This window comes from Labeo rohita, chromosome 10, assembly GCF_022985175.1.
Source record: "Labeo rohita strain BAU-BD-2019 chromosome 10, IGBB_LRoh.1.0, whole genome shotgun sequence".
NCBI classification, from domain to species: domain Eukaryota; kingdom Metazoa; phylum Chordata; class Actinopteri; order Cypriniformes; family Cyprinidae; genus Labeo; species Labeo rohita.
Window position 1 is genome coordinate 1,870,909 of NC_066878.1, and position 27,821 is coordinate 1,898,729.

The 27,821-nt window shown below is 34.8% G+C and overlaps 5 protein-coding genes across 7 annotated transcripts; 2 read left to right on the forward strand and 3 right to left on the reverse strand.

Annotated features, from left to right (window-relative positions):
- Positions 1-1,554: 1,554 nt before the first annotated feature.
- On the forward strand, positions 1,555-4,768 carry ucp2 (uncoupling protein 2). The gene is made up of 8 exons (XM_051121032.1): positions 1,555-1,698; positions 1,818-1,952; positions 2,279-2,493; positions 2,843-3,056; positions 3,153-3,347; positions 3,934-4,035; positions 4,121-4,301; positions 4,484-4,768. The coding sequence occupies exons 3-8, from the start codon at positions 2,368-2,370 to the stop codon at positions 4,596-4,598; spliced, it is 933 nt and encodes a 310-aa protein (XP_050976989.1). The 5' UTR covers positions 1,555-1,698; positions 1,818-1,952; positions 2,279-2,367; the 3' UTR covers positions 4,599-4,768.
- Positions 4,769-4,800: 32 nt separating this feature from the next.
- dnajb13 (DnaJ heat shock protein family (Hsp40) member B13) lies at positions 4,801-11,306 on the reverse strand. The gene is made up of 8 exons (XM_051121031.1): positions 10,279-11,306; positions 10,064-10,167; positions 7,487-7,648; positions 7,168-7,325; positions 6,971-7,084; positions 6,765-6,878; positions 6,491-6,567; positions 4,801-5,011 (listed from the first exon to the last, which is right to left on the reverse strand). The coding sequence occupies exons 1-8, from the start codon at positions 10,344-10,346 to the stop codon at positions 4,840-4,842; spliced, it is 969 nt and encodes a 322-aa protein (XP_050976988.1). The 5' UTR covers positions 10,347-11,306; the 3' UTR covers positions 4,801-4,839.
- A 121-nt stretch (positions 11,307-11,427) lies between these two features.
- Positions 11,428-14,895, reverse strand: mrpl48 (mitochondrial ribosomal protein L48). The gene is made up of 9 exons (XM_051121033.1): positions 14,842-14,895; positions 14,390-14,562; positions 14,188-14,240; positions 14,046-14,077; positions 13,033-13,115; positions 12,780-12,949; positions 12,538-12,640; positions 11,727-11,816; positions 11,428-11,604 (listed from the first exon to the last, which is right to left on the reverse strand). The coding sequence occupies exons 2-9, from the start codon at positions 14,408-14,410 to the stop codon at positions 11,527-11,529; spliced, it is 630 nt and encodes a 209-aa protein (XP_050976990.1). The 5' UTR covers positions 14,411-14,562; positions 14,842-14,895; the 3' UTR covers positions 11,428-11,526.
- A 409-nt stretch (positions 14,896-15,304) lies between these two features.
- rab6a (RAB6A, member RAS oncogene family) lies at positions 15,305-23,920 on the forward strand. Of its 2 annotated transcripts, none has more exons than XM_051121817.1 (8): positions 15,305-15,557; positions 16,923-16,981; positions 17,100-17,153; positions 18,902-19,007; positions 21,292-21,403; positions 21,743-21,836; positions 22,390-22,456; positions 22,582-23,920. In XM_051121817.1, the coding sequence occupies exons 1-8, from the start codon at positions 15,488-15,490 to the stop codon at positions 22,644-22,646; spliced, it is 627 nt and encodes a 208-aa protein (XP_050977774.1). In that variant the 5' UTR covers positions 15,305-15,487; the 3' UTR covers positions 22,647-23,920. The 2 variants fall into 2 exon arrangements, with proteins under 2 accessions (XP_050977774.1, XP_050977775.1); XM_051121818.1 differs by lacking the exon at positions 18,902-19,007 and adding an exon at positions 19,220-19,325.
- plekhb1 (pleckstrin homology domain containing B1) lies at positions 23,678-27,664 on the reverse strand. 2 transcript variants are annotated; one of them, XM_051121819.1, is made up of 6 exons: positions 27,475-27,664; positions 26,406-26,558; positions 26,206-26,311; positions 26,078-26,117; positions 25,897-25,990; positions 23,678-25,763 (listed from the first exon to the last, which is right to left on the reverse strand). In XM_051121819.1, exons 1-6 carry the CDS (start codon positions 27,509-27,511, stop codon positions 25,627-25,629), a joined length of 567 nt encoding a protein of 188 aa, XP_050977776.1. In that variant the 5' UTR covers positions 27,512-27,664; the 3' UTR covers positions 23,678-25,626. The 2 variants fall into 2 exon arrangements, with proteins under 2 accessions (XP_050977776.1, XP_050977777.1); XM_051121820.1 differs by having other exon boundaries at positions 26,206-26,308; positions 27,475-27,663.
- Positions 27,665-27,821: the final 157 nt, after the last annotated feature.

Here is a 27,821-nt window from a genome sequence, read left to right on the forward strand (position 1 = left end):
TTGTTTGTTTCCTCTTGAAGTTGTATACTAACAGTCAAAAGTTTTTGGACAGTAAGATTTTTAATGTTTTTCAAAGACTTCTGCCCACCGAGCCTGCATTTATTTGATCCAAAATACAGCAAAATCAGTAATATTAAAATTAAAATTTCAAAGTTCAATTTTCACTTCAGTCTTCAGTGTCACATGATCCTTCAGAAATCATTATAATATGCTGATTTGCTGTTCAAGAAACATTTATTATTATAAAACAGTTGAGTACATTTTTTTCAGGATTCTTTGATGAATAGAAAGATCCAATATACACTACCATTCAGAAGCTTGGAGTCAGTATAATGTTTTTTATTTATTTTTTTATTTTTTGAAAAAGAAATGATAGAAATTATTACTTTTATTTAGCAAGGATGCTTTAAATTGATCAAAAGTGATGATAAAGACATTTATAATGTTACAAAATTTCTATTCCAGATAAATGCTGCTCTTCTGAATGTTCTATTCATCAAAGAAACCTAAAAAAAACTACTCATCTGTTTTCAACATAAGAATAATAAATGTTTCTTAGCAGCAAATCAGAATATTAGAATGATTTCTGAAGGAACATTATGTGACTGGAATAATGATGGTAAAATTTAAGCTTTGAAATCACAGGAATAAATTACATTTTAAAAAAATAGAAAACAGTTATTTTTAATAGTAAAACAAAATCAAAATTGTATAGTTTTTGCAGGCTTGGTGAGCAGAAAAGACCGTTTAAAAAAAACAATAAAAATCTTACTGTTCAAAAACTTTTGACTGGTAGTGTACATTCTCCAGTACAGTTCTGTGTTGACATATCTATGTGAAATGTAAATAACAGCAGCCCTATCTTCCTGATATGGTGAAGGGAAGTTCAGTATGTAGTTTAAATGCCTTTGCTTCTTGTATCTGATGAAAAACTGATCTGTGAGGGTATTATATAACCATACATGCCAATCCATATGAAAAAGCACATCCAAGGGATGTGTCTTTAAAAGAGGGGGAACTGAAGTCCTCTTTATGGATAACATATGTGCAACTACACATACTGATTCAGAATGACTCAGCGTTTGAGACAAATAGGGGAGACTGGGGCTACTTGTCACACTTACTCCAACGAATCTGAGGGTAGATTTGTGTTTGGAAAAAGTCAATTTTGTATGTGTATAACCACTTACCTTGGCATGTTGGCAATATATGAGGTAAGCTGTCAAAATACAACCTGCTATTTATATAATTTGAAACAATAAAGAATTTTGAACCACAAAACAATATATGCTATTAATCGAACACAATAAAATACACAATTGTTTAACAGTATTTTGACTGGAGCCTTCAAGTACTAAAATAAATAATCACCTTGTGACTATATGTAAAATAGCGTGAACAGCCTTGTACCAGTGTAATATCTCTTTTATAGTTTAATAAGCTAACCCGAAAACAATGAAAGCTGAGCTTTGGGAACCGGATTTTATCAGTAAAATCAGCAGAGCCGTTAATTTATGCACTGAATGACGTGTCGTGTGTCACGTGACTCCCTCCAAGCGTTTAAAAGGCTCGCTGCGGCGTTCGGAATAGAACAGAACACCTGCGGGTTTGAACTGTTTGCGTTCTGAGGAAGTGTTTTTCTCTTCCAGTTTGTAAACTCTTTTATTCGTAGACGTTTTATATGTTTTTTTGTTTAAGGTGAGTGTTTTGACCTTACGTGTTGTGAATAGACTTTCTCCGCTACTTTTGAAAGTATTTTCTTGAATGATTTGAAGTGATGTTGAGCTGTGTAACACGGAAATGCTCTTGTTTTTCAGACTTTGGAGCATGTTTTTGTTTTGTACCGGTTCTAAACGTTTCTCTATGGAAGAACGCGGCAACAAAATTCTAGTTGAAAGTCATTTCAACCAGAGGGATACTTTTAGGGAATCTTGAAGTTCTCATCCAAACCGGTTGGTACAAAAAGTTTCGTAAAAGCGTTTTATTCATCTGTTTGAATGAATACAATTGAGGTAGTTGATGTAATATTATCGGAATATTACGTAATCTCGCATTTTGTGCGTATCCGCACTTCCTTTATTGAAGCTCTTTTGTGTGTTAGAAAGTCAACAAAGCCGCACCAGATGAAAACAGGATGGTGACGTCAGCATATAGATTAGCATGTCAAAGAGAACATGATGTTCCGTTTTTGTGTGTTGACTGTTGACAAAGGTTTTAAATGCATACCATAAGGTTTAAAAAAAAAAAAAAGTAATCATAATGTGTCTTCCTAATCCAGGTTAGGGTGGAGTTCACCTATCTTGTGTTCACTTCATTGGTTTTCAACACATTCCGTGCTTCATCTTTGCGTTTCCACTGCAACTAAATATGGTTGGATTCAGAGCTGGTGATGTGCCTCCTACAGCCACTGTGAAGTTTATTGGTGCAGGAACTGCAGCCTGCATTGCAGACCTCTTCACATTTCCACTGGACACTGCAAAAGTTAGACTTCAGGTGAGCGTTCATTTGAGAGCTTTGTTTAAATGACACATTTTTGCTTGAGTGACAGCTGAGCCAGCGGTTGAGACAACCGATTCCCGTGACGACTTGACCCAGATCAACTCTCAGCAGGAAAAAAAGCTAACCTTTAATTTCAGGTGGAATGTTTGAACTCTCACCCATACTGATGTCAGCTTTATCTATTTCTTTTGATTCTCTTTACACTAGCAGCGTAAGCAGGTCCAGGCGTTGATGATTGTCCTTGCTGACCCCAGGATCACTATGGACCCTTTTAAGCTGAAGATGCTGCTTCCCTCCCCTGTGTTTCTGTAAAGTTTCTCCATCCACCTTTTGTTCTGTACAGATTCAGGGGGAGACCAAAAGTCCCGCGAACACAGGCCATGGTTCGGTGAAGTATCGTGGGGTGTTTGGTACGATCAGCACCATGGTTCGTGTCGAGGGGCCACGCAGTCTCTACAGCGGGCTGGTTGCGGGACTGCAGCGTCAGATGAGCTTTGCCTCTGTACGCATTGGCCTCTATGATTCCGTCAAGCAATTCTACACCAAAGGCTCCGATCGTAAGTTGCCAAACGTTTGTATGCAGGGATGAATGGAAACTATTTGTTATGTAAGACCTACCTCATTAATCCCATTCAATGCATCGTTTTCCTTAGATGTCGGGATTGGCAGTCGGCTGATGGCTGGCTGTACGACTGGAGCCATGGCCGTGGCTGTGGCTCAACCCACTGATGTGGTGAAGGTACGATTTCAGGCTCAGATCGGTGCTGGGGCAAATAAACGTTACCATGGTACTATGGATGCATATCGGACCATTGCAAAGGAAGAAGGGTTTCGTGGTTTGTGGAAAGGTGAGCATGGGTAAATTTAGGTCAAAATTAACAAATAAAAAAAAAAAATGACGATAATAATAACAATAATAATAATAGTAGTAAAAATAATAATAGTAAAAATAATAATAATAGTAGTAGTAGTAGTAGTAGTAGTAGTAATAATAATAATAATAATAATAAAAAATAATAATAGTAAAAATAATAATAGTAAAAATAATAATAGTAATAATAATAGTAGTAGTAGTAGTAGTAGTAGTAGTAATAATAATAATAATAATAATAATAATAATAATAAAAATGTAGTTTGTTTTATATTATATTTTATTATTATTATTAATAATAATAATAATAATAATATTATTATATTATATATTAAAAAAATAATAAAATAAACTAATTTGATGATAATGATAATAATAATTAAAAATTGTAATTGTATTATATTATATTAACTTTTTTTTATATTATAATTTAATAATAATAATAATAATAAATAATAGTAATAAAAAATAATGATGATGATGATGATGATAGATAGATTTAATTTTTTTTTTTTTTTTTTTTTTTTTTTTTTCCTTCCTCTCTTCCCTTTATTCTTTTATAGGAACTGGCCCAAACATCACTCGCAATGCCATTGTAAACTGCACTGAGCTGGTGACCTATGACCTTATCAAAGACGCACTTCTAAAATCATCACTGATGACTGGTAAATTGAGACTGCAGAAAAATATTGCAAACTTAAGTGTCAGACTAAGACTTTCATAACAATTTCTAATTGTTTTTCTTCACAGATGATCTTCCCTGCCACTTCACATCTGCATTTGGAGCTGGTTTCTGCACTACAGTTATTGCTTCTCCTGTTGATGTTGTGAAAACAAGATACATGAACTCCGCCCAGGGCCAGTACAGCAGCGCCCTCAACTGTGCTGTAGCCATGCTGGCTAAAGAGGGACCAAAGGCTTTTTACAAGGGGTCAGTTCTCTTTACACCCAACAGCTTTACTGTAATTATTTGAGGATGAATATTGAACTGACATCTTTGTGTGTGTGTGTGTGTGTGTGTGTGTGTGTTTTTTTTTTTTTTTTTTTTTTTTTTTTTTTTTTTTTTTTTTTTTTTTTTTTTTTTTTTTTTTTTGTTTTGTTTTTTTAAAACAGATTCATGCCATCATTCCTGAGGCTAGGCTCCTGGAATGTGGTTATGTTTGTCACCTATGAACAGCTGAAACGGGCCCTGATGGCAGCGCGCCATAACTGGGTCACTCCTCTTTAAGCAGAGAATGCAGTTAGTTGAGCTTTGCTGATGTAGTTCTGACCTTCTCTTGATGGTTTTAGGTTTTCTGTAAGAATTGTTTACATGTCTATTTAAAAACTAGATTTTTGGCTCTTACTCTATTCTTGTATCTTTTCTGTGCCAATAAAAAAACCTGCTCTTAAAAAATATCAATTTTTAACTATTTTGAGTTCAAGTGTTTTATTTTCTATTATGAATGATATTCGTGACCAAATGGACTTCAAGATGCCTGGATGAGTTTTGATGAGAGAGCTTGTTTCAGAAGCTGTTTCTTTTCCGGTGAGAGCTTCTCTGGAAATTGTGTAATAAAGCGCATGATCAGGTCCCCTCTCTTCAATGGGTTGCTGGCTAGCGGCATTCCCTCCCCGCTCACAATTTTGGTGTATTGAGGGCTGTAGTAAAGAAATAAAAATGAAACTGCCTTAAATATGAAAATGACACTCAAAAGTTCTGGAAGACATTTAAATGTGCTGATTTGACTTACTTATGAAAGCCTATTTCTGCCAATGAATTTAAAAAAAAAAAAAAAAAAATTGCAGGTTTTTATTAAAATTTCATGATATAAACTGACAGTTTTAAGTTATAAAGTCAGAATTGTAGGATATAAAACCACAATTGTGAGTTATGAAGTAAGACTTCAATTAGCCAGAGACATAAATTAGCAATTCTGGGAAATACAGTCAGAACAAGATAAAAACTATGTTTAAAAAATGATTTTTTTTTTTTTTTTATTCCTCACAAAACTAGACTTCATAACTTGCAATTGAGGGAAAAAAGCCAGAATGGTCAGAAAAGTAAAAACTGATGTACAAACTCGCAATTATGAGGAAAAAAGACAAAATTGTGAGAAATAAGTCAGAATCGCAAATTATTTCTCAGAATTCTGACTTTGTAACCCGCAATTGCAAGTTTATATCTTGCAATTCAGATTTTATTTTTCAGAATTGCGGCTTTATAACATGCAACTCCAAGTTTGTATCTCAATTCTGAGACAAAAGTTAAAATTCTGACTTTATATCTTGCAATTATTACTTTATAACTCACAATTCTGACTTTATTTTTCAGAGTTGCCAATTTATTTCTCAGAATTTTGACTTTACAACAATTGTTTATATCTCACAATTTGTTTATATCTCACAATTCTGTATCTCACAATTCTTAGAAAAAAGTCAGAATTCTGACATTGTATCTCACAATTCTGACCTTATAACTCATAATTCTGACTTTATTTCTCAGAATTGGCAATTTATTTCTCAGAATTCTGACTTTATAACACAATTACAAGTTTATATCTCACAATTCTGAGAAAAAGTCAGAATTCTGACTTTGTATCTCAGTTCTGACTTTATAACTCGCAATTGCAAGTTTATATCTTGCAACTCTGACTTTATTTCTCAGAATTGCGACTTTCATTTCTTAGAATTCTGACTTTATAACATGCAATTGCAAGTTTATATCTCAATTCTAAAAAAAAGTTAAAATTGTGACTTTATATCTTGCAATTATGACTTTATAACTCACAATTCTGACTTTATTTCTCAGAGTTGCCAATTTATTTCTCAGAATTTTGACTTTATAACAATTGTGAGTTTATATCACAATTCTGAGGAAAAAGTCAGAATCTCGCAATCCTGACTTCTCAGTAGAAGTTGAAACACTAGATGGCAGGCTTCTCTGACATTGTATCTCGCAATTCTGACTTCATAACTTACAATTGTAAGTTTACATCTCACATTCTGAGACAAAAAAGTCAAAATTGTGAGATAAAAAGTTGCAATAACCTTTTTTTCATTTTTTATTCAGTGGCGGAAACTGGCTTCCATAATTATTTGACCTGTTTATGACAAAGAGAGAAAAAAACGGTTACTCACTGCACAATGTCATTGATGGGGATGTTGAGAAGCCTGCCATCTAGTGTTTCAACTTCTACTGAGAAGCCAGTCAAAGCCTGCAGAGTTATCAGAAAACACATATATTCAAAAACATGTTAAACTAAAATATAATGTTGCTTAAATACAAGTGGTGACTTTTAGAGTGTTGGTCCATTTAAAAAACCTATTAAAAAAGGAAAATAGCTTTGGTAATAATCTATTTCATTCTACATGAAATACATTTTCTCTTTTTTTTTATTTTGCTTGCTTTCACCTTCTCAAGAGAAATATGTGCTGTGTAGTACAGATCATCATTTTGGCGGACAAAGCGTGGATGATGCTTTTGCCGTATGACAAACACAATATCTGCTGGGATGTTGTTTGGTCCCTGTAGAGAAAAAAATGTATATTCTGAGATAACCAAGATCGACTTCTAAACACAATGAAATAAAATTGTTATGAAACTGTGTTTGTCCATGCCTGGTCTCCCTCTTTTGGAAATGTGATCCTTGTCCCTTCATTCCATCCTGCTTTTACAATGAATGTTAAGATTTTGTCCCTAATGCTGGATGTGTGTCCATCTTCATTCATGACCTGTATCAAACACATCTCTTTGCTGAACTTAATTCCTCATGAGTCCAAATGATGGTATTTGCACCCCTGTATGCATAACTTACCCTGCGGGATATTTTTATTTTTTTAGTGCATCCATAATAAAGGTCCTCCAAGGCAAGGTGAAGGTCTCTCTCTATTGGTGGATCCTGCAACTTTTCTTTTTGCCCACGCAAGCTCTTAAAATCTGTGTTGTCCTCATTGCCATCACTAGTGAAGAAATCTATGAAAGATATAACTAATCAGAACTGGGATGCTTTAAAACATCAGGACATTTTGAACATTATTAATAACGTTATTTGAGACTTGACTGCACCAGACTGTTGAAAGCTCATTCAGTGAAGAAACAACAACAGCACAGCTTTTTCATCCTATAAAAATAACCTGCAAAAGGATTATCTCCTCCGAAAAACTGTCTGAATGTTTCATCTGCATTTCCGTGGTACACATATCCTGATGACCAGGCGCCGTTCACTCCCAGCTCAGACGGGATTCCTCCTTTCAAACCCTCCTCTCCAAACTTATCATATGTGGCCTTTTTACGTGCTGGATAACAAAAAAGAAACAAGACCAGTTTACCAGGAAACAAATAAATGAGGGCTGAACTAGACACTGTGTGACATTTATAGGTCTGATTCAGTTTTTAATACCATGGTAGAGAATTGTAATGCTATCCTGCTTTGATCCAAGTATATGAAAAATATTTACAATCCACCTCCACATCTGGGTAGTAACTGATTACATGTAATCTGGATCAAGTACTCGTAATTAGAGTAGATAACATTTTATAATTCTTATAATCAGATTACAGTTACATTTTTATGGATTTCATGATTACATATTATGTAAACAAATCACAGTAAATCATAATTTATTGATTGTCTTCATTCTATCTAGAGCGACCTTAATTTACTCTTCATTCTGGAAGTCTGGACAAAAAATTTTCAAACCTGAAAGACTTTGTTCACCTGATGCACATTTGCATGTTTGCAGTTCAATGTCTTTTAATGGTCACACTGACATACAGATAAACAAATTATTCCTATTTTTAGTGTTTAAGTAATATTTAAGTATATTTTCTTTCTTGCTTTTTTAGATCAATATGGTATGCTTCATTACAAGTTTAAAACAAGTCAGATGGAACAAGTAACCTAAAAGTAATCTAAAAAGTAGTCAGAATACATTACTTAAAATAGGTCCACCTAACCTAGATTATGTTACTAACTACAGTTTACATCATGTATTCTGTAATCAGTAATGGACTACAATTTGCAAGTAATCTACCTAGTTTCAGACCATCCCAAACCCAACTTCCCTGTTGAAAAATTCAGTATATGCTGGTTAGGTAGGTTTTAATGCTGGGATCCTGGTTTATGCTGGCTCTTTGCTGGTCCTTATCTGGTTTAAGATGGTCCTGGACCAGCACATGACCAGCTAAGGACCAGCAAAACCAGCAAGGACCAGCATAAACCAGCATCCCAGCATCAGAACCTACCTGACCAGCATATGCTGTTTTTTGCAGCAGTGTTTAGAATGTTTGTTTTTGGAAAACTAAATCAACCTGGGAAACTAAAACTTAACGTTTTCTGAAATTATTTTTAGAACATAAACTTTTATGTGACAACAATAAGAATTTATACACAACCTACTCTAACGGCTATTGATAGATTTCACTTTTAAAACCATAAAACTAACGTTGCCAGAACTCTGACTTTGTATCTCACAATTCTGACCTTATAACTCATAATTCTGACTTTATTTTTCAGAATTGGCAATTTATTTCTCAGAATTCTGACTTTATAACACAATTACGAGTTTATATCTCACAATTTTGAGAAAAAAGTCAGAATTGTGACTATATCTCGCCATTCTGACTTTATAACTCACAATTCTGACTGCATTTCTCAGAATTGCCAATTTATATAGCAGAATTCTGACTTTATAACACACAATTGTGAGTTTATATCTCACAATTTTGAGAAAAAGTCAGAATTCTGACTTTGTATCTCAGTTCTGACTTTATAACTTGCAACTGCAAGTTTATATCTCACAAGTCTGACTTTATTTCTCAGAATTGCGACTTTTATTTCTTAGAATTCTGACTTTATAACATGCAATTGCAAGTTTATATCTCAATTCTAAAAAAAAGTTAAAATTGTGACTTTATATCTTGCAATTATGACTTTATAACTCACAATTCTGACTTTATTTCTCAGAGTTGCCAATTTATTTCTCAGAATTTTGACTTTATAACAATTGTGAGTTTATATCTCACAATTCTGAGGAAAAAGTCAGAATTCTGACATTGTATCTCACAATTCTGACTTTATAACAATTTATTTCTCAGAACTCTTACTTTACCTAACCAGCATATACTGAATTTTTCAACAGGGAAGTTGGGTTTGGGATGGTCTGAAACTAGGTAGATTACTTGCAAATTGTAGTCCATTACTGATTACAGAATACATGATGTAAACTGTAGTTAGTAACATAATCTAGGTTAGGTGGACCTATTTTAAGTAATGTATTCTGACTACTTTTTAGATTACTTTTAGGTTATTTGTTCTATCTAACTTGTTTTAAACTTGTAATGAAGCATACCATATTGATCTAAAAAGCAAGAAAGAAAATATACTTAAATATTACTGACCAGCACATGCTGTTTTTTGCAGCAGTGTTTAGTATGTTTGTTTTTGGAAAACTAAATCAACCTGGGAAACTAAAACTTAACGTTTTCTGAAATTATTTTTAGAACATAAACTTTTATGTGACAACAATAAGAATTTATACACAACATACTCTAACGGCTATTGATAGATTTTACTTTTAAAACCATAAAACTAACGTTGCCAGAACGTTCAGAACGTTTATAATAAGTATTGTACCAGTGCCGCATATCCTAGTGCTATTTTGTGTATTTCATTTTAGGCTTGTATACCATACTTGGTTTTGTGAACTTACGGTCGCTCAGCACGTCAAACGCCTCTGCAAGAAAAGTGAAGCGCTCGGCGGCGCTCGCGTGGCTGTTGCTGCGCGAGTGATGCTTCAACGCGAGTCGCCGGTAGCTGACAGAAAGATAAAACGTCCTTAAAATGATGGCAACCCATATTATTTTCTGCTTTTAATGTAGTGTATATACATAACACTACTTAGAATCCAAACAAATGCTCACTTACGCCTTCTTTATGTCAGCATCAGTCGCGTTGCGGTTTATTTCCAAAATAGCGTAATAGTCTCTTCCCATGGCTTGTTTATCTAACCTAATCTTTGCACTTTAACCGTATCAATGAACAAATGCAAAGCCAAATTCCTCAGGAGGAATGAACATGAACTCTTTCTGTTAAGTTAGTTTATTGTTGTCAAATGGTTGCTATAGAAACGGAGCCTGGAACTCTGGGTAATGCAGTCTTTTATTAAAAGAAACCCAGGGTATAAAGGCTTAATATAACATAAATCATGTCTCTTAATGAAATATGCTGTAGAAAACGCGTTAAAGATTTAAGGTTTAAAAAAATCTACATTGTATTATACATATTTTGGACTATGGTGGGCGCCATTATTTAATTGACATGAAATGATTGCACTTAATAAGCTACAAGCGCTACCTGTTGCTATTTTTACCACACAACTCGCAAAATAAAATATTGATACGATGCCACATTGTGCAGCTTTTGGTTGTAACTTTCAGTCGAAGGGCAATTAGAGGAGTGATGTAAGTCTTCACTGCTTTTCTAGCGATAAAAAGAGGAGAAAATACTGGGAAGACGCCTGCAGATTAATAAAACTTCCTTAAAGACCCACAGTCTTTGTTCTTTCTACTTTAGCCATTATGCCTTTGAGGCTTATAATAGACCACACCTACTAAAAGAGCTTACATTGGCAGAGACAAGAAATCCTAGATGCCATCCTAGCAGGATGTAAACATGATGTCACAGCCACTTTCTCAGCGTGGATTTCACTCAATATCTGGGGGCATTTAGATTTCTTGTGTGGAAAAAAATGATGGTACAGGATTTGCTTTAAGTCTTCACTTATATCTACCACCACCAGTTGTGCTGTGGTAAAAATAGCAAGGAGTAGCACCAGTAACTCACCATGTGCAACCACATAAACTAAATAATGGTGCCCCAACATATAATACGTATGAAACGATGTGGATTTTTTTTTAAACAAGGTAAATCTTTCATGGGTTTTCTACCCCATATTTCAATAAAAGACATTATTTACATTATATTAAGCCATACAAGTCATAATACTCAGGGTTCAGGGTCCTCAAATTTCTGTTACTGCATTTAAAAGACAAAAAACACTCAATATGGAAAACATTCATGGGATAGTTGCTTTACAGATTTATTACAGCACACACATGGGGTAGAAAACTGTCGGACACGTTATTTCATACAAAAAACATTTTTAATAATTTATTAATTATTAATTTTTGCGAGAAGCCCCTCAAGCTCAGGTCTTGTTTTGAACCGGGATTGATAATCTGTTTCCGTGTGCTGGAAAAAAGAACATAAAACAAATTAAGCCTTGCAGTTTCCATAAAAGTGTCAAACGCAGCCAGACAGATTTTAATTAATATAAGAAAACTGTCAGTAAGTATAAGGTGTAATTTTCTCACCTGCTTTATACAGAGTCGTACTCCCTCGGGTTGGTTCTTCAGAACAACTTCCATAAGTATTGGAAGAAGTGTTGCCTTCATTTCACTGATCTAAAAATCACACCATCAATAAATCTGTTATAGAGTGTTTTCACGACACATCATTAATCAGCTATATTGGCTACACTGAACTTAACCAATAACCGAATGAAAATTGCATATTTTGCTGATTATTTCTGCTAAAAATGGTCAGTTATTGTCATGTTTTGGGCTGTAGTAATCGGTTGGACCAGGAAAAACATTTGGAGTACTCTAGACTGCCAAAAGTTATAGGCCTAACAAATCAAGGAGAAGAGTGCAAAAAACTGTTTGTGGTTGGCCAAACTGAACCAGGATTTCCAGGTCAAAAATCTTGACAACATTCTTATTTGTTCTTATTTCTGGTCAGGTAGGTGAAATATTAGGCTAATATCTTAACTAATACTGCTTGTACGTATATTTACCAGCTATTACCTTTAGTTTGTCAAAATATTACCTTTCCTGCTTACTAAGTCCTTCTCTATATGATTTAGCAGCTTCCACATGTTTCCATTGTTTAGACACCAAAAATGAGCAGAACAACATAGTCAGTAGTACATTAACCCTACAATCAATGCTGTTGCTTACATTCGAGTACCACCAATATGGCCACGTATCCGGGTAACCGACCAAATCGTGACGTTAAGTGCAAACCCTCTATAGCTAAAGAACCCCTCAGTTATATTTAATTACAGTCAATCACACCATTTTATAATTCATATCGCCAAAAATACGCTCAAAGCATTTACTTTACCTGGACAACACGCTCATGGGTTTTAAGAACTGCGTCTACATACATCTTAGTGCCTTGCTCCTGCATCACCATGACCTCTGTGCTTTTTGTAGGCACGGCATAGCTTTAAAACATAAATGAGAGATAATTCACCATTAACCTATACTAATTAATAGGATGTAAAGTTAAAAACATGATCTTGAGAATATTTGGTTTGGGTGCATATTTTCTTAATTTGGTAAAGAAAAATCCCTTTATCCCACCTTTCATCAACTTTGATGTCCAAATGATTGCAGAGATTGTGGATGTACTGGGAATAATGTTCCACTAGAGTCATGTCATAACCGGAAACACACACATTAAACACACCAAACTCTGTTGCTGTTGCCGCTTTGATCTGCTTCGTCTGAACTCTGTCCTTCTTCTTCTTTGGCTGGATAGAAATTATTTAGAATATGTTATTAACAAGCATTAAAAATATTTTATACAGATCATGGACAAAATTTTAAGTCTTACCAATGCTTTTGGAAGAAGATGTCTGTATTTTCCAATACCATGTGTGGGCATTGATCTATACTGTCTGTTACTCAGCAAAACACCTGGTTAGACAAAAAAACATCACTCAGTTAATTACAGTCAGTTAAATCTACTTGACCACACACACATATCAGTCAAACGTTTTTGAATAGTAAGATTTTTAATCTTTAAAAAATTATCTTCTGCTCATCAAGCCTGCATTTATTTGATCCAAAATACAGCAAAACCAGTAATATTTTGACAATTTGACTATTAAAAATAACTACTTTTTCACCATCATTACTCCAGTCTTCAGTGTCACATGGTCCTTTAGAAATCATTCTAATCTGCTGATTTGCTGTTCAAGAAACATTTATTACTCTTATTATTAGCAATATTTAAAACAGTGGATTATTTTTATTTCAGAATTCTTTGAGGAATAGAAAGATCCAAAGATCAACGTTTATCTGAAATAAAAAGCTTTTGTAACATTATACACTATACCATTCAAAAGCTTGTAGTCAGTATTTTTTATGGAAAAAAAAAATGATAGAAATTAATACTTTTATTTAGCAAGGATGCTTTAAATTGATTAAAAGTGATGATAAAGACATTTATAATGTTACAAAAGATTTCTATTTCAGATAAATTCTGTTCTTCTGAACTTTCTATTCATCAAAGAAACCCAAAAAGTCCACTCAGCTGTTTTCATCATCATCATAATAACAATAAATGTTTTTGAGCAGCAAATCAGAATTTCTGAAGGATCATGTGACTAGAGTAAATTCAGCTTTGAAATCACAGGAATAAATTACACTTTAAAAAACATTAGAATAGAAAATATAGTTGTTTATAATAGTAAAAATATATCAGGATCAAATAAATGCAGGCAGAAGAACAGAAAAGACTTTTATAAAAAAAACATTAAAAATCTTACTGTTCAAAAACTTTTGACTGGTAGTTTATACTTAAACATACATATGAAAATGAAACAACAGATTTTATGCTTTTACCCAATGGCATCTGTGTAGTTAGCACCTGACTTCTGTAAAATGAGAGCAAAAACAATGATCAGTTTTTGTTACTACATCTGAAAATATATATATATATGAGCATAGATAGATAGACAGATACTAAGATTAATATGACGCTTACTGAACCGATGATGCCGCACACACCAACGCCCGTGTGTTCTGAAGCAATAAAACCTGAAGCAGAATGGCACAAAAAATACAGTAAACATTTCTTCTACTGAACACACTCAGGTCTGCTCTTCCTCTACGACCTTGACTCATATCAACTGCATATACCACTGCAATACATCAACAACTGAGATGTCATACTTTAAATACTGCACCTTATTCAATAAAGTGTTCATTGTTCCACGCTAATATTTTAATTCAGCAGTCAAGTTTAAAAACAAGTAGCCAGAACCCGTAAATATCAATCCGACAGGCGCATGTACTCCGCCCGATCTTCTTCACTGAGTTCATCAGGTGAATTGACGCTCGTTCGGCGCATTGCTGCCGCCTGCAGGAGCAGAAGCGTAACATATAGTTTTGAGGTTAAAGTCAGTATTATTTATTTTAGCGTTTTGAATAAGTTTTTACTACGCTTGAAATATTAGTTCGAAAAACAGAATTCACAAAATGTCCTAAAATCAACCTATTCCACACTATGTGCTTGAAATCATCATAAATAACCGCTGACACCGAAACATTAGTGTAATTTATCCTCTATTTACATATAATTGTATCATATCTTAAAAATTAGCATCGACAGCGTAATTCAATCGTGGCTAACACCCACTTCGCACAGTTCAAGGGTTAACGGAACGCGATGATGCAGGGCAGTTACGCTATGAACGTGACGTGGCGCTTGCAACGCTCAATCTAACCTGTTTGGCGCCCCGCCTTGTCTCCATATATAGACATCATTCCGCTGGCTCGGTCCAGTAGTACGTACACAGATAACAATTTCATTTCCACCATCAAATACGTTTTTATAACTCAAAAACATAGATCATATTTGAATATGGATGAGAATTAAACAGTTCAGCGAGACTGCTAAATTGACGTTTTATAAAGAAAATACATCACAGGAATTTTACTAATTTAAATGATAGTGGTATTGAGATAATATCTAAATCGTTTCAGTGCGACCTAATTAATTATCCACTGCTGTGTAAGTAATTCGACAGAACAACATGTTGAATGGACGCATGTCATTGTATTCTCTCGAACGCTATAGGCTGAGTTCAGCTGTCAATCACGCCTCTTTGAGTATCAGGTTAGGTTGCGGCGTAGAACTGGGCCTGAATAGGCGGCTGAGAGTCGAATACAGAACCGAATTACTGAAATAAGGATACTAGCGGCTTTATTTTCTTGTTTAAAGCATTTTGGTACACATTCAACAACACGTTCACACCCACATTAGGCTCAGCGGAACCGGCAGCATGTCTGCAACAGGAGATTTCGGCAACCCGCTCCGCAAATTCAAGCTGGTGTTTCTGGGAGAACAGAGCGGTGAGTGTCTAACCGAACCGAACCGAACCGAACCTGCTGGTCCTGTCTGTCTTTCTTCAAAAGCGTGTATTTGTTTGTATATGTGATAGTATGAGTGTCTGGTGAAATATCTGTGTGTGTATATAACATTGTATATCTTGAGTGAATGTGTATAACGTTAAGTTATATATATATATATACTGGAGAATCAAATATCTGACATTTCTAAATAGTGTGCTGGAATGTGTGTTTACATTTGGCTGTACCTTTTAAAATATGCTCACAAATATAGTAAAACGTGTCAGAAGTCTTCACTATCACACATCGGCCAAACTAGGTTATTTATTTAAATCTTTTAATGTGAACAGGTTTTTGAGAGTTTGGTTTAGGATTAAGGTTTTAGCAAATATCATCACCTCCATGTAAAACCTACCATGTCTGAGATTTAATCACTACGATAGTGGAATCAAATTTTGGCTCTGTTACCATAAAGTCTGGTGTTGAACTGCATTTCATATTCGTTTCACAGTATATTTTTGTCTGTCTCCTGTGTAAACATGATATTCAGATCTTTGACTCTGTGGTTTGCTGACAAGCTGGAATTTTCTAACTATTGAACACTCACATTTCAGCTTAGGAGAACTTGCGTGTGTTTATAAGATAGAAAAACCAACACTGACTAGTAAATACCACTGACATCTTGGTATGAAGATTCATTCCCCTTCTGAGATATCCTTCCCTGTCACAAGTGTCTTGTCAATCTCTTTATGTACAGAAAACTCAGCAGTACGTTATGACTGGGTTTTATGTAAATAAGCAATCAGTATAAAGCATAAACAAAGATCACGTGGCATTATTTTTTAGACTTTAGTAAGACTAAATGTGTATAAACAGCTTGGCCTTTTCTTGGATGTCTAAAGATTTGAATAGTAAATAAACATCGCAAATATTCAAACTGTTTGCATATATTTACATAGACACTGATGCATCTGTTCATTTCAAATGCAGTTTTACAATTAATCTATTACCCTGCATGTTTCCATGCATGTGAAAAGAATCCGAAATTAATATGGACAGATTTTTGCATTCATGCCGACCATTGCTTTAGTCAGTTTTTTGTTTTTGTTTTTTAAATATATGCTTTTGGAATGAAAGCTGCTATTAGTATGTCAGTATTTTAAAGAATGGACACATGAAATGGACAATAAATTTCTGTAACTGGATGGATCTTTTCCTTCTAGGAAAATTTTGTTGCATTAGTAATTATCATTGATGCAGAAACATCTGAACAAGCAGTTGGCATACAGGTCATAACTTCACAAGGATGTTATTAATATATGTAATGTTTTTGAATCTAACCAGTTTATTTTTCATTCGATTTTGCAGTGGGAAAGACATCGCTGATTACCAGATTTATGTATGACAGTTTTGATAATACCTACCAGGTGAGTAAAAACTTGACTCTGGCACTTTAAACAGTATTCTGATTTGTTTGGATGTTTCTGATCAGATGCATGCATTAGTGTATTTTATCCTTAAAGTTTCCTTGCTTTTAATTTTCAGGCCACAATAGGAATTGATTTCTTGTCGAAAACAATGTATCTTGAGGACAGAACAGTAAGTAAATGTTTTTTGTTCTAACAGTACATGCACATGCCTTTTAGTGTTTTAATGGTACTAAACGCATGAAAATATTAGTCCTGTAAAATAATTTTACCAGTGTGTAAATGTCTGGAATGCTTTTGATTGTGGGATTTGTATTTACATTGGTCAGTACATTTTGTGACCACATAATATGTCATTTTTGCCTTTTTCTGTACTGTTGTAAGAACAATACTGTTATATACATTATAACATTATATACATTACATTATGTTATATACATTATGTTGATTTTAGGTTATATTTTTATTATAATTTATAAAACTAAGTTTAGCATGAACTTGCTGCTGATATGTTGTTAAATAAATGATTGAATAAGTAAATAAATAATGATTGTTATGTATTCTACTTTACATCTGCTTGTAGTTAACTATCACTATTATTATAGAAAATTATTTAAAATTGATTTGACACATTAATGTTTGGTTCTTCTGCTATTCAAAAGTTTGGGATCAGTAAGATTTTTTTAAATTTATTTGATTAAAAATGCAGGGAAAAAGTAATATTATGAAACATTAATGTAATTTAAAATAACAGTTTTCTATTTAATATACTTGCATTTTATCAGCCATAACTCCAGACTTAAGTGTCACACAATCCTTCAGAAATCATTCTAATATGCTGACTTATTATCAGTGTTGGAAACAGTTGTGCTGCTTTAATATTTCTTTTAGAACATGTTATATTTTTTCAGGATTTTTTGATGATTAAAAAGTTAAAAAGAACAGCATTTATTCAAAATAGTAATATTTTCTAACAATATAAAATATCAATATCAATAATATGATATAAGTAGTGTATATTGTTACAAAACATTTCTATTTTTAATAAATGCTGTTCTTTTTAAAATTTTATTCATCACAGGATCCTGAAAAAAGTATCACAGGTTCCAAAAAAAATATCAAGCAGCACAACTGTTTCCAAAATTGATAATAAATCAGCATATTAAAATGATTTCTGAAGGATCGTGTGACACTGAAGACTGGAGTAATGATACTAAAAATTCTACTTTGCATCACAGAAAAAATATCTATTTTATGGTATGTTAAAATAGAAATCTGTTATTTTATTTTTCTGTATTTTTAGTCAAATAAATGCAGGCTTGATGAGCACAAAAGACTTCTTTAAAAATATTAATCATCTTGCTGATCACAAACCTCTGGACGGCAATGTATTATAATTGCATTATGCGTGAAATTAATTCTACATTTCACTTTTCTCCTGTGAAGCCCTAGTATTTTATTTTCTGTGTTGAATTTGAACATTTGTATTGTGATGTGTCTGTAAAAACCCAACAGAAACTGCACCGTGAGAAACTCCTGTGCCTCTTTCCCAATGCTGTGTTTCTTTCACTCCCTCTCTAGTTATTTGTTCATGTGTGTTTCCTGCTGTAAAAAATTGTTCTTTTTGATTGTTTTTGAGTGGAAGAGTTTGACTCTGAAGATCTGCAGTCTTGATAACATAACCCATACCATAACCCTACTAACATGAGCCCATCTGAAGACTCACAACCTGAACCTTAACCTTAATCCGTTCCCTAACCCAAATCCTGAATTTGAGAAATCTTTTCAGTCCACTTTGCTTTTTCTTATTTCTTCCATTTCATTCCACTCCTTTTTATCTATTATTTTTCCTTTGAATGTTTCATCTTCCCCCTTTTTTCCTTTATTCTCCTCCTTTTCTTTTGTTTTCCATTCACACAGATCAGGCTGCAGCTTTGGGACACAGCAGGACAGGAGCGTTTCCGTAGCCTCATTCCCAGTTACATCAGAGACTCTGCTGCTGCTGTTGTAGTTTACGACATCACAAGTAGGTATCTGAGACCCGCTCTGCGTCCAGTTCCCCTCCTCTTACCTCTTCCTCTTCCCCTTTCTCCCCCACTCTCTCTCTCTCTCTCTCTCTCCTCTCTCTCTCTCTCTCTCTCTCTCTCTCTCTCTCTCTCTCTCTCTCTCTCTCTCTCTCTCTCTCTCTCTCTCTCTCTCTCTCTCTGCTGGATCTCTGGTGCTAAAATATTTGGCCAGGTGCGGCTGCAGCTTTGGGACACGGCAGGACAGGAGCGCTTCCGCAGTCTGATTCCCAGCTATATCCGGGACTCTACGGTTGCCGTGGTAGTCTATGACATCACAAGTGAGTGTGGATCCTCAGCAGGAGAGCTTAAGGAAGAGGAAAGCTGTCTGTCATCTCAACGCAGTCTCTCTTTTTCTGTTTCACATCCTTTGTGTTTCTATGTGATTTCATTCTCTTTCGTTTTTTTTGTATCTTGCTTTTTTTTTCTTTTTTTTTTACTTTGCAATTGCAATTCAGTGTTAAAAACCTGTTTTGTATATATTTTCATTCAAAGGTTAACAGATCTGTGCTTCACTGTAGCTGCTAATGGCATTTTACAGTTTTCATAGAGACAGAAAATCTTTTTCTGGAAAGTATGCAAAGTACAGTTTAATGACCGAAAGTTAAGGGAGAACTCTGCTTCCAGAACAACAATTTACAAATAATTTACTCACCCCCTTGTCATCCAAGATGTTCATGTCTTTCTGTTTTCAGTCGTAAAGAAATTATGGTTTCTGAGGAAAACATTTCAGGATTTTTTTTCCATATAATGGACTTCATTGGTGCCCCGAATTTGAACTTCCAAAGTGCAGTTTAAATGCAGCTTCAAAGGGCTCTAAATGATCCCAGCCAAGGAAGAAGGGAATTATCTAGCAAAAGAATTGGTCATTGTTTTCAAAAAAAAAAAAATTTGTATACTTTTTAAGCGCTCTAGGCTCTAGGATGCGCATCCACGGGTTGTACTTGAACGATTTGTTCATTTTGAATGAATCTTTAATGTGACTCGCGAAGAACGAGTCGTCTCGGGGAGTGATTCGTTCAGTCGTGCATGCGCAACATCCTATTAGATTCTGTACTGGAATTAGTTCACCTGTTTCGAGTCTTCGGGTTTTTCGACTCGTTCGTTCATCTAATGGGGATGTCATGTGATGCTGATTTTGGTAAAATGAATGACATGACTCAAAAAAAAAATTCGTTCATTTTGCTAAACGAGACTCAAAGGTCCGAGTCGCTAAAATGATCTAAACTTCCCAACACTACTACGAATCACGTCTTCGAATCACCACAAATTTATCGTCTGTGTACTCCGGCTCAAAAAGGTAGACTATATCGAAAAACTCCATGTTATATATATATATAACTTCAGAATGTCCGACATCGTTGTACCGTTTTGTTTGTAAACAGCATTTGATTTACTTGCACTTTCTTAGTCTTTGCGCGTTCGCTTTGTAAACACTGGATCTGTGGTTCCACCTACGTTCCGCGTGACCTTTAGACGTGATTCAATAGTATGTGAACGCACATCCCAGAGCCTGTGCTACATGAAATTTTGTGTTTAAAAAGTATACACATTTTTATTTTCCGAAAAAATGACCGATCCTTTCGCTAGATAAGACCCTTCTTCCTCAGCTGGGATCGTTTACAACCGCATTTGGGATCGTTTGAAGCCGTATTTAAACTACATTTTGGAAGTTCAAAATCGGGGCACCACTGAAGTCCATTACATGGAGAAAAATGCTGAAATGTTTTCCTCAAAAAACATAATTTCTTCCCGACTGAAGACAGAAAGACATGAACATCTTGGATGACAAGGGGGGCGAGTAAATTATTTGTGAATTGTTGTTCTGGAGAAGTGGACTTCTCCTTTAATTTGACACTTTTAGCACTCAAAAGTAGGTTCCTTTTAAAATGTTTACTAGTCTGCCCATTGCTTTTATTTTTGTTTATATAAAAATATTTGAATTATTTCTAAAAAACAATGCATTCATTCACCACTTTACAGACTGATGAAATGTAGTTGATGTAGTTGAGAGATGATTTATCTGTTTCTTTTCAGATGAACTCTTTCTGCAGGCCAAGTGACAGAGACACTTCCAGCTTTAGAACTTCCTTCTTTCTTTCCTCTTATTTTATCCCTGTGTTTTGTTTTTTGTTTTTTTCTACCTGCGAGTTGCGTCTCCTTGTTTATGATCCTGGGATTCCCCTTCTAGACATCCTGAGACTCCTCTTCAGTATTAACCCAGTGTTTCTGAAATCCCCCCGACAGATGTTAACTCGTTCCAGCAGACCACAAAATGGATCGATGATGTCCGAACGGAAAGGGGAAGTGATGTCATAATCATGCTTGTGGGAAACAAAACAGATCTTGCAGATAAAAGGTATGTTTAAATGGTTGCGTTTAGGAACATTATTACATGGTTTGTTACAGTGCTGTTAAATGGTGTTCAAATAAAAAAAAAAAAAATAATAAAAAAAAAAAAAATATATATATATATATATATATATATGTGTGTGTGTGCACAAAATTGCTGCAATGAAATTGTATTTTATGCAATATTTACATCATCTTTACTAAACTAACAGAAATGTATCTATTGACAAAAGCGCCTGTTTTTTAAATTATGCTAATGCTAATACTCTATTAATCTGCTTAAAATAGTAAAATATCGACAGTAGGCAAATATTAATCATTACGTGTGTTTTGGGGATAATTTCAGGCAAGTTTCTATTGAGGAAGGAGAGAGGAAAGCCAAAGAACTGAATGTAATGTTTATTGAAACTAGCGCTAAAGCCGGATACAACGTCAAACAGGTGAGTGTGACTGAAATTTGACTTAAATCAAAAGTAGAAATACGTGTTTTAATGATTAAAAAAAAATCAAACTCTGCATTAAATGATTTATTAAAGAAATAGTTCACCCAAAAATGACCATTTTGTCATTTACTCACCCTCATGTCGTTCCAAACCTATGAAAGTTTCTTTCTTTATGTTAAACACAAAAGAAGGTATTTTAAAGAACCAAAGTTCTTACGATGGAAGTCAATGGGGACCATCAACCATTTGATTATCAGCATTCTTCAAAATATCTTATTTTATTTTCAACATAAGAAAGTAAGTCATACAGATTTGAAATGACATGAGGGTGAGTAAATGACAAAATTTTCATTTTTGGGTGAGCTATCCCTTTAAATGATGATCAGCATTATTAAGCATTTCACTCATATCAGTGTCTTCAGAAGAGTCTAGATGATTAAATATTAAACTTCTTTGAATGCAAACAGTCTGAAATACACCCACTCATTGCTTGTTTTTTCTTATCCTGGTGTGAGTGTTTAATAATGGGGCTTGTGTTTGTCTCGTCTAGCTTTTCCGGCGCGTAGCAGCAGCTCTCCCTGGTATGGAGAGCACACAAGACAAGAGCAGAGAGGACAGTATCCTACACAAATACATTCACATATATATAGTTGACCTTTCACACTTGCAGTTGCTTGTTTTAGTACCTAATTGTCCATCTGTATGTGTTGCAGTATTTTCCTTAATTCATTTTTCCCATCAGTGATCGACATAAAATTGGAAAAGCCACCAGAGCAGCCGGTCAGCGAAGGCGGCTGTTCATGCTGAGGCTTCAGTCGACATTTCTGTGCCGTGTCTCTTTTTGTCGCTCTTTCAGACGCTCTTAGTCGCACTCACAGCATCTCTCTGGATATTCTGCAGAAGCTCCGCCCACCCGGAGGGAGTAGAACACTACTTGCCCGTCACCCTCGTTACCGTGGTTACCGCCAACCTACTCGAACGACTTTAAATGCGAAAGCACAATGTGGATGTGTGTGCTGTTGCTTTTCTATTAATTGTTTCCGTTAATCGTACACCTTTTGTGGTGTTTTTGTTTTTCACTGTCAAAACACTTTATCAAGTGTTGTTTTTGTCCATGTTTCGTTTTATGTGAAATAATACTTGTATAACTGTAATAATGACGTGAATAGGAACAAAACGAGATCAATAAATGAAATGACAGAACTAATGTGAGAAGAATATCCAGATTTGAATATGGGAGGATTTGATAAACATTGATCCAGATTCATGATGCAGAGATGGATGTTTGGAAATATCATATGTGGCTACGGGGCGTTACATCTGTGACGTTGCTAATGTCTCTTTTTCATAAGGAAGAAAGGAAAGTGTAAAAACAAATATTTTTGGAATTTGGGAGGAACAAGTGCTGCTTTTAGCTCAGTTGACCCTCAAGCATTGCATTTCTTTTCTTTTTTTTTTCCTTAGATGCCATTTAATTTTATTTTTGTTATTTTGAGAATTAGAAAGTCAAATAGCTTAGTCTAAGAGAGATACAGTTATTGTAAAGAAATATTATGTATATTAAGGGAAGTATCAGATCCAGTTTAACAGATAATATGCAGACATTGCCTTTGATGGTTTGTTCTATTGGGCTTCCACTGGTTTGTTTGTTTTTTTAGCATTGTAAAGTTTGATTTATTGTAATAATGACACACTATATATGGTTTGCTTTGATGTGTTGAATCAACCATGAACCCTAATATTTATTTGTAATGTCTTTTTGTTTTTAAACACTTTTTGTTTTTTCATAATTTGTAGATGGAGACGTTTACATATTCTGGCCCAAAGCACCTGCCACGTTTGTTTTTTTTTTTTTTTAAATGTACAGTGATAAGTTTGTCCCCAGACTGATCTAAACGTTTTTAAGATCTAGTGCATTTTGTGTCTTTTGTTTGGTTGTTTTCTTGAAACGGTCTCATGCATTTCAAATGGATTTTAACCAGTTTTGTCTGGCAACACTGCTTGACACCAATGCTCATTATTTGCACTGCTAAGTTGATCAGCATCTTGAGATGTCCCTAATAAAATCTTGTCTTTAGCAACACTGGGTTTTTTTCTTTGTTAATCAGGACATTGGTAAATGAGTTTTGAAACACGCACACATACATTAAATGCCATCTTATATGATTCTGTATGTGATAGTAGCATTTTATTTTAACCTGTGTTAACAACAACAATATAAAGTTTATAACTTATACTTGCAATGTAGCATAGTAATACATAACAGGTAATGAGTGATGAGAACTGATTTCATAATGCTGCCTTCATTACTGAGATATTGAGCTATTTCAGCATCATATTTAAAATAAATGCTTGTAAGGAGAAGTTTACCAGATTCTTGTATTTGGAGAGCATTCAACGGTCTGATGATCACTCCCAGACCTCATGCTGTGGAGCCTCATAAATTCAGGGCTTTAGTGTTTTATAAATAGAAAACTATTGCAGTTATTTATTAATAATGATAGGATAACTTAGAAAAAAAAATGCTAAAGGAGTAGTTCACTTCCAGAACAAACATTTCTTCACCCAAGATGTTCATGTCTTTCTTTCTTCAGTCGTAAAGACAGTTTTTTAGGAAAACATTTTAGGATATCTTCTCCATGTAATGGACTTCTATTGTGCCCCTGAGTTTGAACTTTCAAAATGCAGTTTAAATGCGGCTTCAAAGGGCTCTAAACGATCGTTTATTTTCTAAAAGAATATAATTTATACACTTTTTAACCTTAAACGTTCGTCTTGTCTCGTCTGCCAGTTAGGGTATGTCGAAAAAACTTCCCATTTTCTCCTCAAACTTCAAAATCGTCCTACATTGCTGTTTTACCTTTTTTTTTTTGGAAAGGGCGTTTGACCTTCATTGCATGTTCACTTTGTAAACACTGGGTCGGTACTTCTGCAGTGATGTAGGACAATTTTGAAGTTGGAAGAGAAATTAAGATGGGAGTTGTTTGACAAACCCTAACTGTCTTGAACCTTTAAACAGAATTTTTTTTTTTTTAGAAAATAACCATTATTTTGCTAGATAAGACACTAGATAAGACACAGTCCATTATATGGAGAGGAATTTCTTTACCACTGGAGAAAGACAAGGATGACAAGGGGGGGTGAGTAAATTATCTGTCAATTTTTGTTCTGGAACTTTAATAATGGACCAAACCAAACAGGTTTGCAAAGCTCTACAAGTACAATACACACAAAGCAAAATCATAGCATACTTGTCTGTGTGCAGAATTATTATCCGCCTTATTCTTCAACGCGGAAGTAGGCCTGTAGACAAGACTTACGGTTTATTAGCCGCTGTAGCGAAATAACGAGAAGAATAACAACGTAGTAAACAGTAAAACTGGACTACAAACCAGTGTGTTTATAATTAAGATAGTACATTAAAATAATATGGTAACACACACCAATTTATGATATCAAGCAGAAAAACTAGCTGTTTTTGGATGAGACCTGAAGCTGAACCCATAGAATTACATGAAAAATGAGGCGGATATAGTTTTATAGATACATACATTTGAGCTGCTAATATAGGACTGTTTTCTTAAGACTGTAAACAATGAAAAAAGAAGAATCCCTCCTTTACATACTGATTGACCACTTAATGCCCATTGAGTTTAAAACAGCTGCAGCTATTCTCATATTTACATATTTATATGCAGGAACGGGAGTATTTCCTATCGCTGAGCTTTATGGACGTCTCTGTTCTCTGTCCGTGGGATTTCCGTGATCATCCTGTTTTCTTCGGTCCTCAGCAGAACCAGAAGGGCATCCACAGAAGTGAACGCATCGCTGCACCTGCAGCCATTCCAGCCAGGAGGCCCAACGCTATCTGCTCTCCGAAATTGTCATCATAAGAGTCTCTGTGTACATAGACATGCTGAGTCCCTGTAGGGAAGCACATCAGGATTAGAGGTACATCCCTGGTTAAAAGTTTTTACATTAGGAACCAACAAGACCGTTATTTTTTCACTTAAATTCAGAATTTTAGGGAGAATGAGTGACGTGTTTGTATAATTACCTCCACTACCTGTATTTGGCATGATGTAAACTGCATTATGACTGTTAATCGGAACAGTCTGGTATGTATCGTCATACGGATTGTACGTAAAAACCTATGAGAGTGAAAAGAAATGTAAATTGAGTAAAATACGAACTCAATTACAGTAAAAAGAGAAACCGGCCTGCATGTCAACACTCACAGGATTTCTTTTCGCCTCCATGAGTGTGAGTTTCCAGGCCCTGAAAAGTGACAGAACAGAAATAAATTAGAAAGGAACGTGTGCAGGGCTTTATATGTGAAGTTAAAATGTCAAAGGTCAAGACTTACAGTGCTTCATCTTCACTGTTGGCACACAGGATCAGCATATTGCCATCCCTCATATAAACAACCAGCAGATTCTCTCTGGGGTGACTCTCAGGTGGACATACATCTGCTGACAAAGAAACAACGTTCAAGTATATTCATACACGCACATGCACTTTCTACACGACCAAATAAATTGAAAGGTTGAAAAAGTTCCTTCCTACTTGGACACTCCAGTCCAGACTTCACATTCACACAGGTGGCCTTCAGATTCACTTTGGTCTCGTAGTCTCTTCTGGATTCAGTTTTGTAAAAAACAAAGCTCCCATCTATCCACAGGTCACACCAGTTCAGCTTCCAGCGTTTGAGGACTGAAGCTGTGGAAGTTTTTAATAAAATAATAATAAAAATCCATATGATTGTTTATCTGTCTTAATTTCCATAGTCTTTTGTAGAATGCTACACTCTCAGAAATAAAGGTACAACCCTGGTGAAAAAAACAGCATATGCTGGTAGGTATGTTTTGATGCTGGTTTAACTGGTTCTTTGCTGGTTTATGCTGGTCCTTAGCTGGTTTATGCTGGTTGTTTGCTGGTTCATGCTGGTCCTTGACCAGCAACATGACCAGCAAAAACCAGCAAAGGACCAGCTTATTAGACTGTACGCTAACGAAGAATAAACATATTTATTTGCCACTTGCCATTTATTATATTGATCATAATATTAATCATAATGTAATGTATGCTAACTGAGACTTGTCACAGCACTTACATGTTATTACTCTTTTGTTGATTTTAATTGCTTTGATTGTTTGTTTTATGTTTATTTTAAGAAGACAGTTAGCTAGGAATCGACTCAGCTGGAGTCGACTCCTTTGATTCCGAATTCCAAACGAACGTTCTAAAATTGAACAACTTTATTTGCAAAGCATAATGTTATTAGGTTGAGTATGTAACGTTCAAATTTTTTTAAAAAAAATGTAGCACTATCAGCATCTACTTATCATTTTTGATGTAAAGTGTTATTCAGAATCTCTTTAGGTGAGTCCATAACTAACATCTACTGTACTTTACTGTAACACTGACCGTAAGAGGATTACTGCAGCCCTGAGTTTCATAACAAACCTTCTGGAATAGTCTTTGTAATAATATATAATATATATTAATATTTTATCTATTTGTCAGGACATGCATACAAATTCAAAAAAATTTAACTACTATTTTTCAGAGGTACCTTGAAAAGATTAGGAAAATCTTTATGTAAACATATATAAATGAAGAATCTTCCACTTACACTGTCTCCAGAGCCAGCCAGATTTGAGCAGAGCCATTGGGCCTGATCAGTCAACTGCCACAGGAACAACAGCTATACTCCTAATGTTGTGTTGCTTCTTTGATATGACGGCAGAGTTTGGCCGTTTGTTTGTGAGAGGCGACAGTGACTGTAAGACGTCTCAGCAGTCGGAGGGGGTTTTGTAGTGCTGGAATCGTTTGATGACTCTTCCTCTAATCCTTTAAACAGGCCAAAGTGAAGCTTCATTTGACCAGTAATCTCAGATTACAGCACCTGTCTGAGTTTGTACTGGTTGTATGTAGAATATTCTCTTCCTTTCCTATGTTTCTCAATCTCTACTTCAAGTT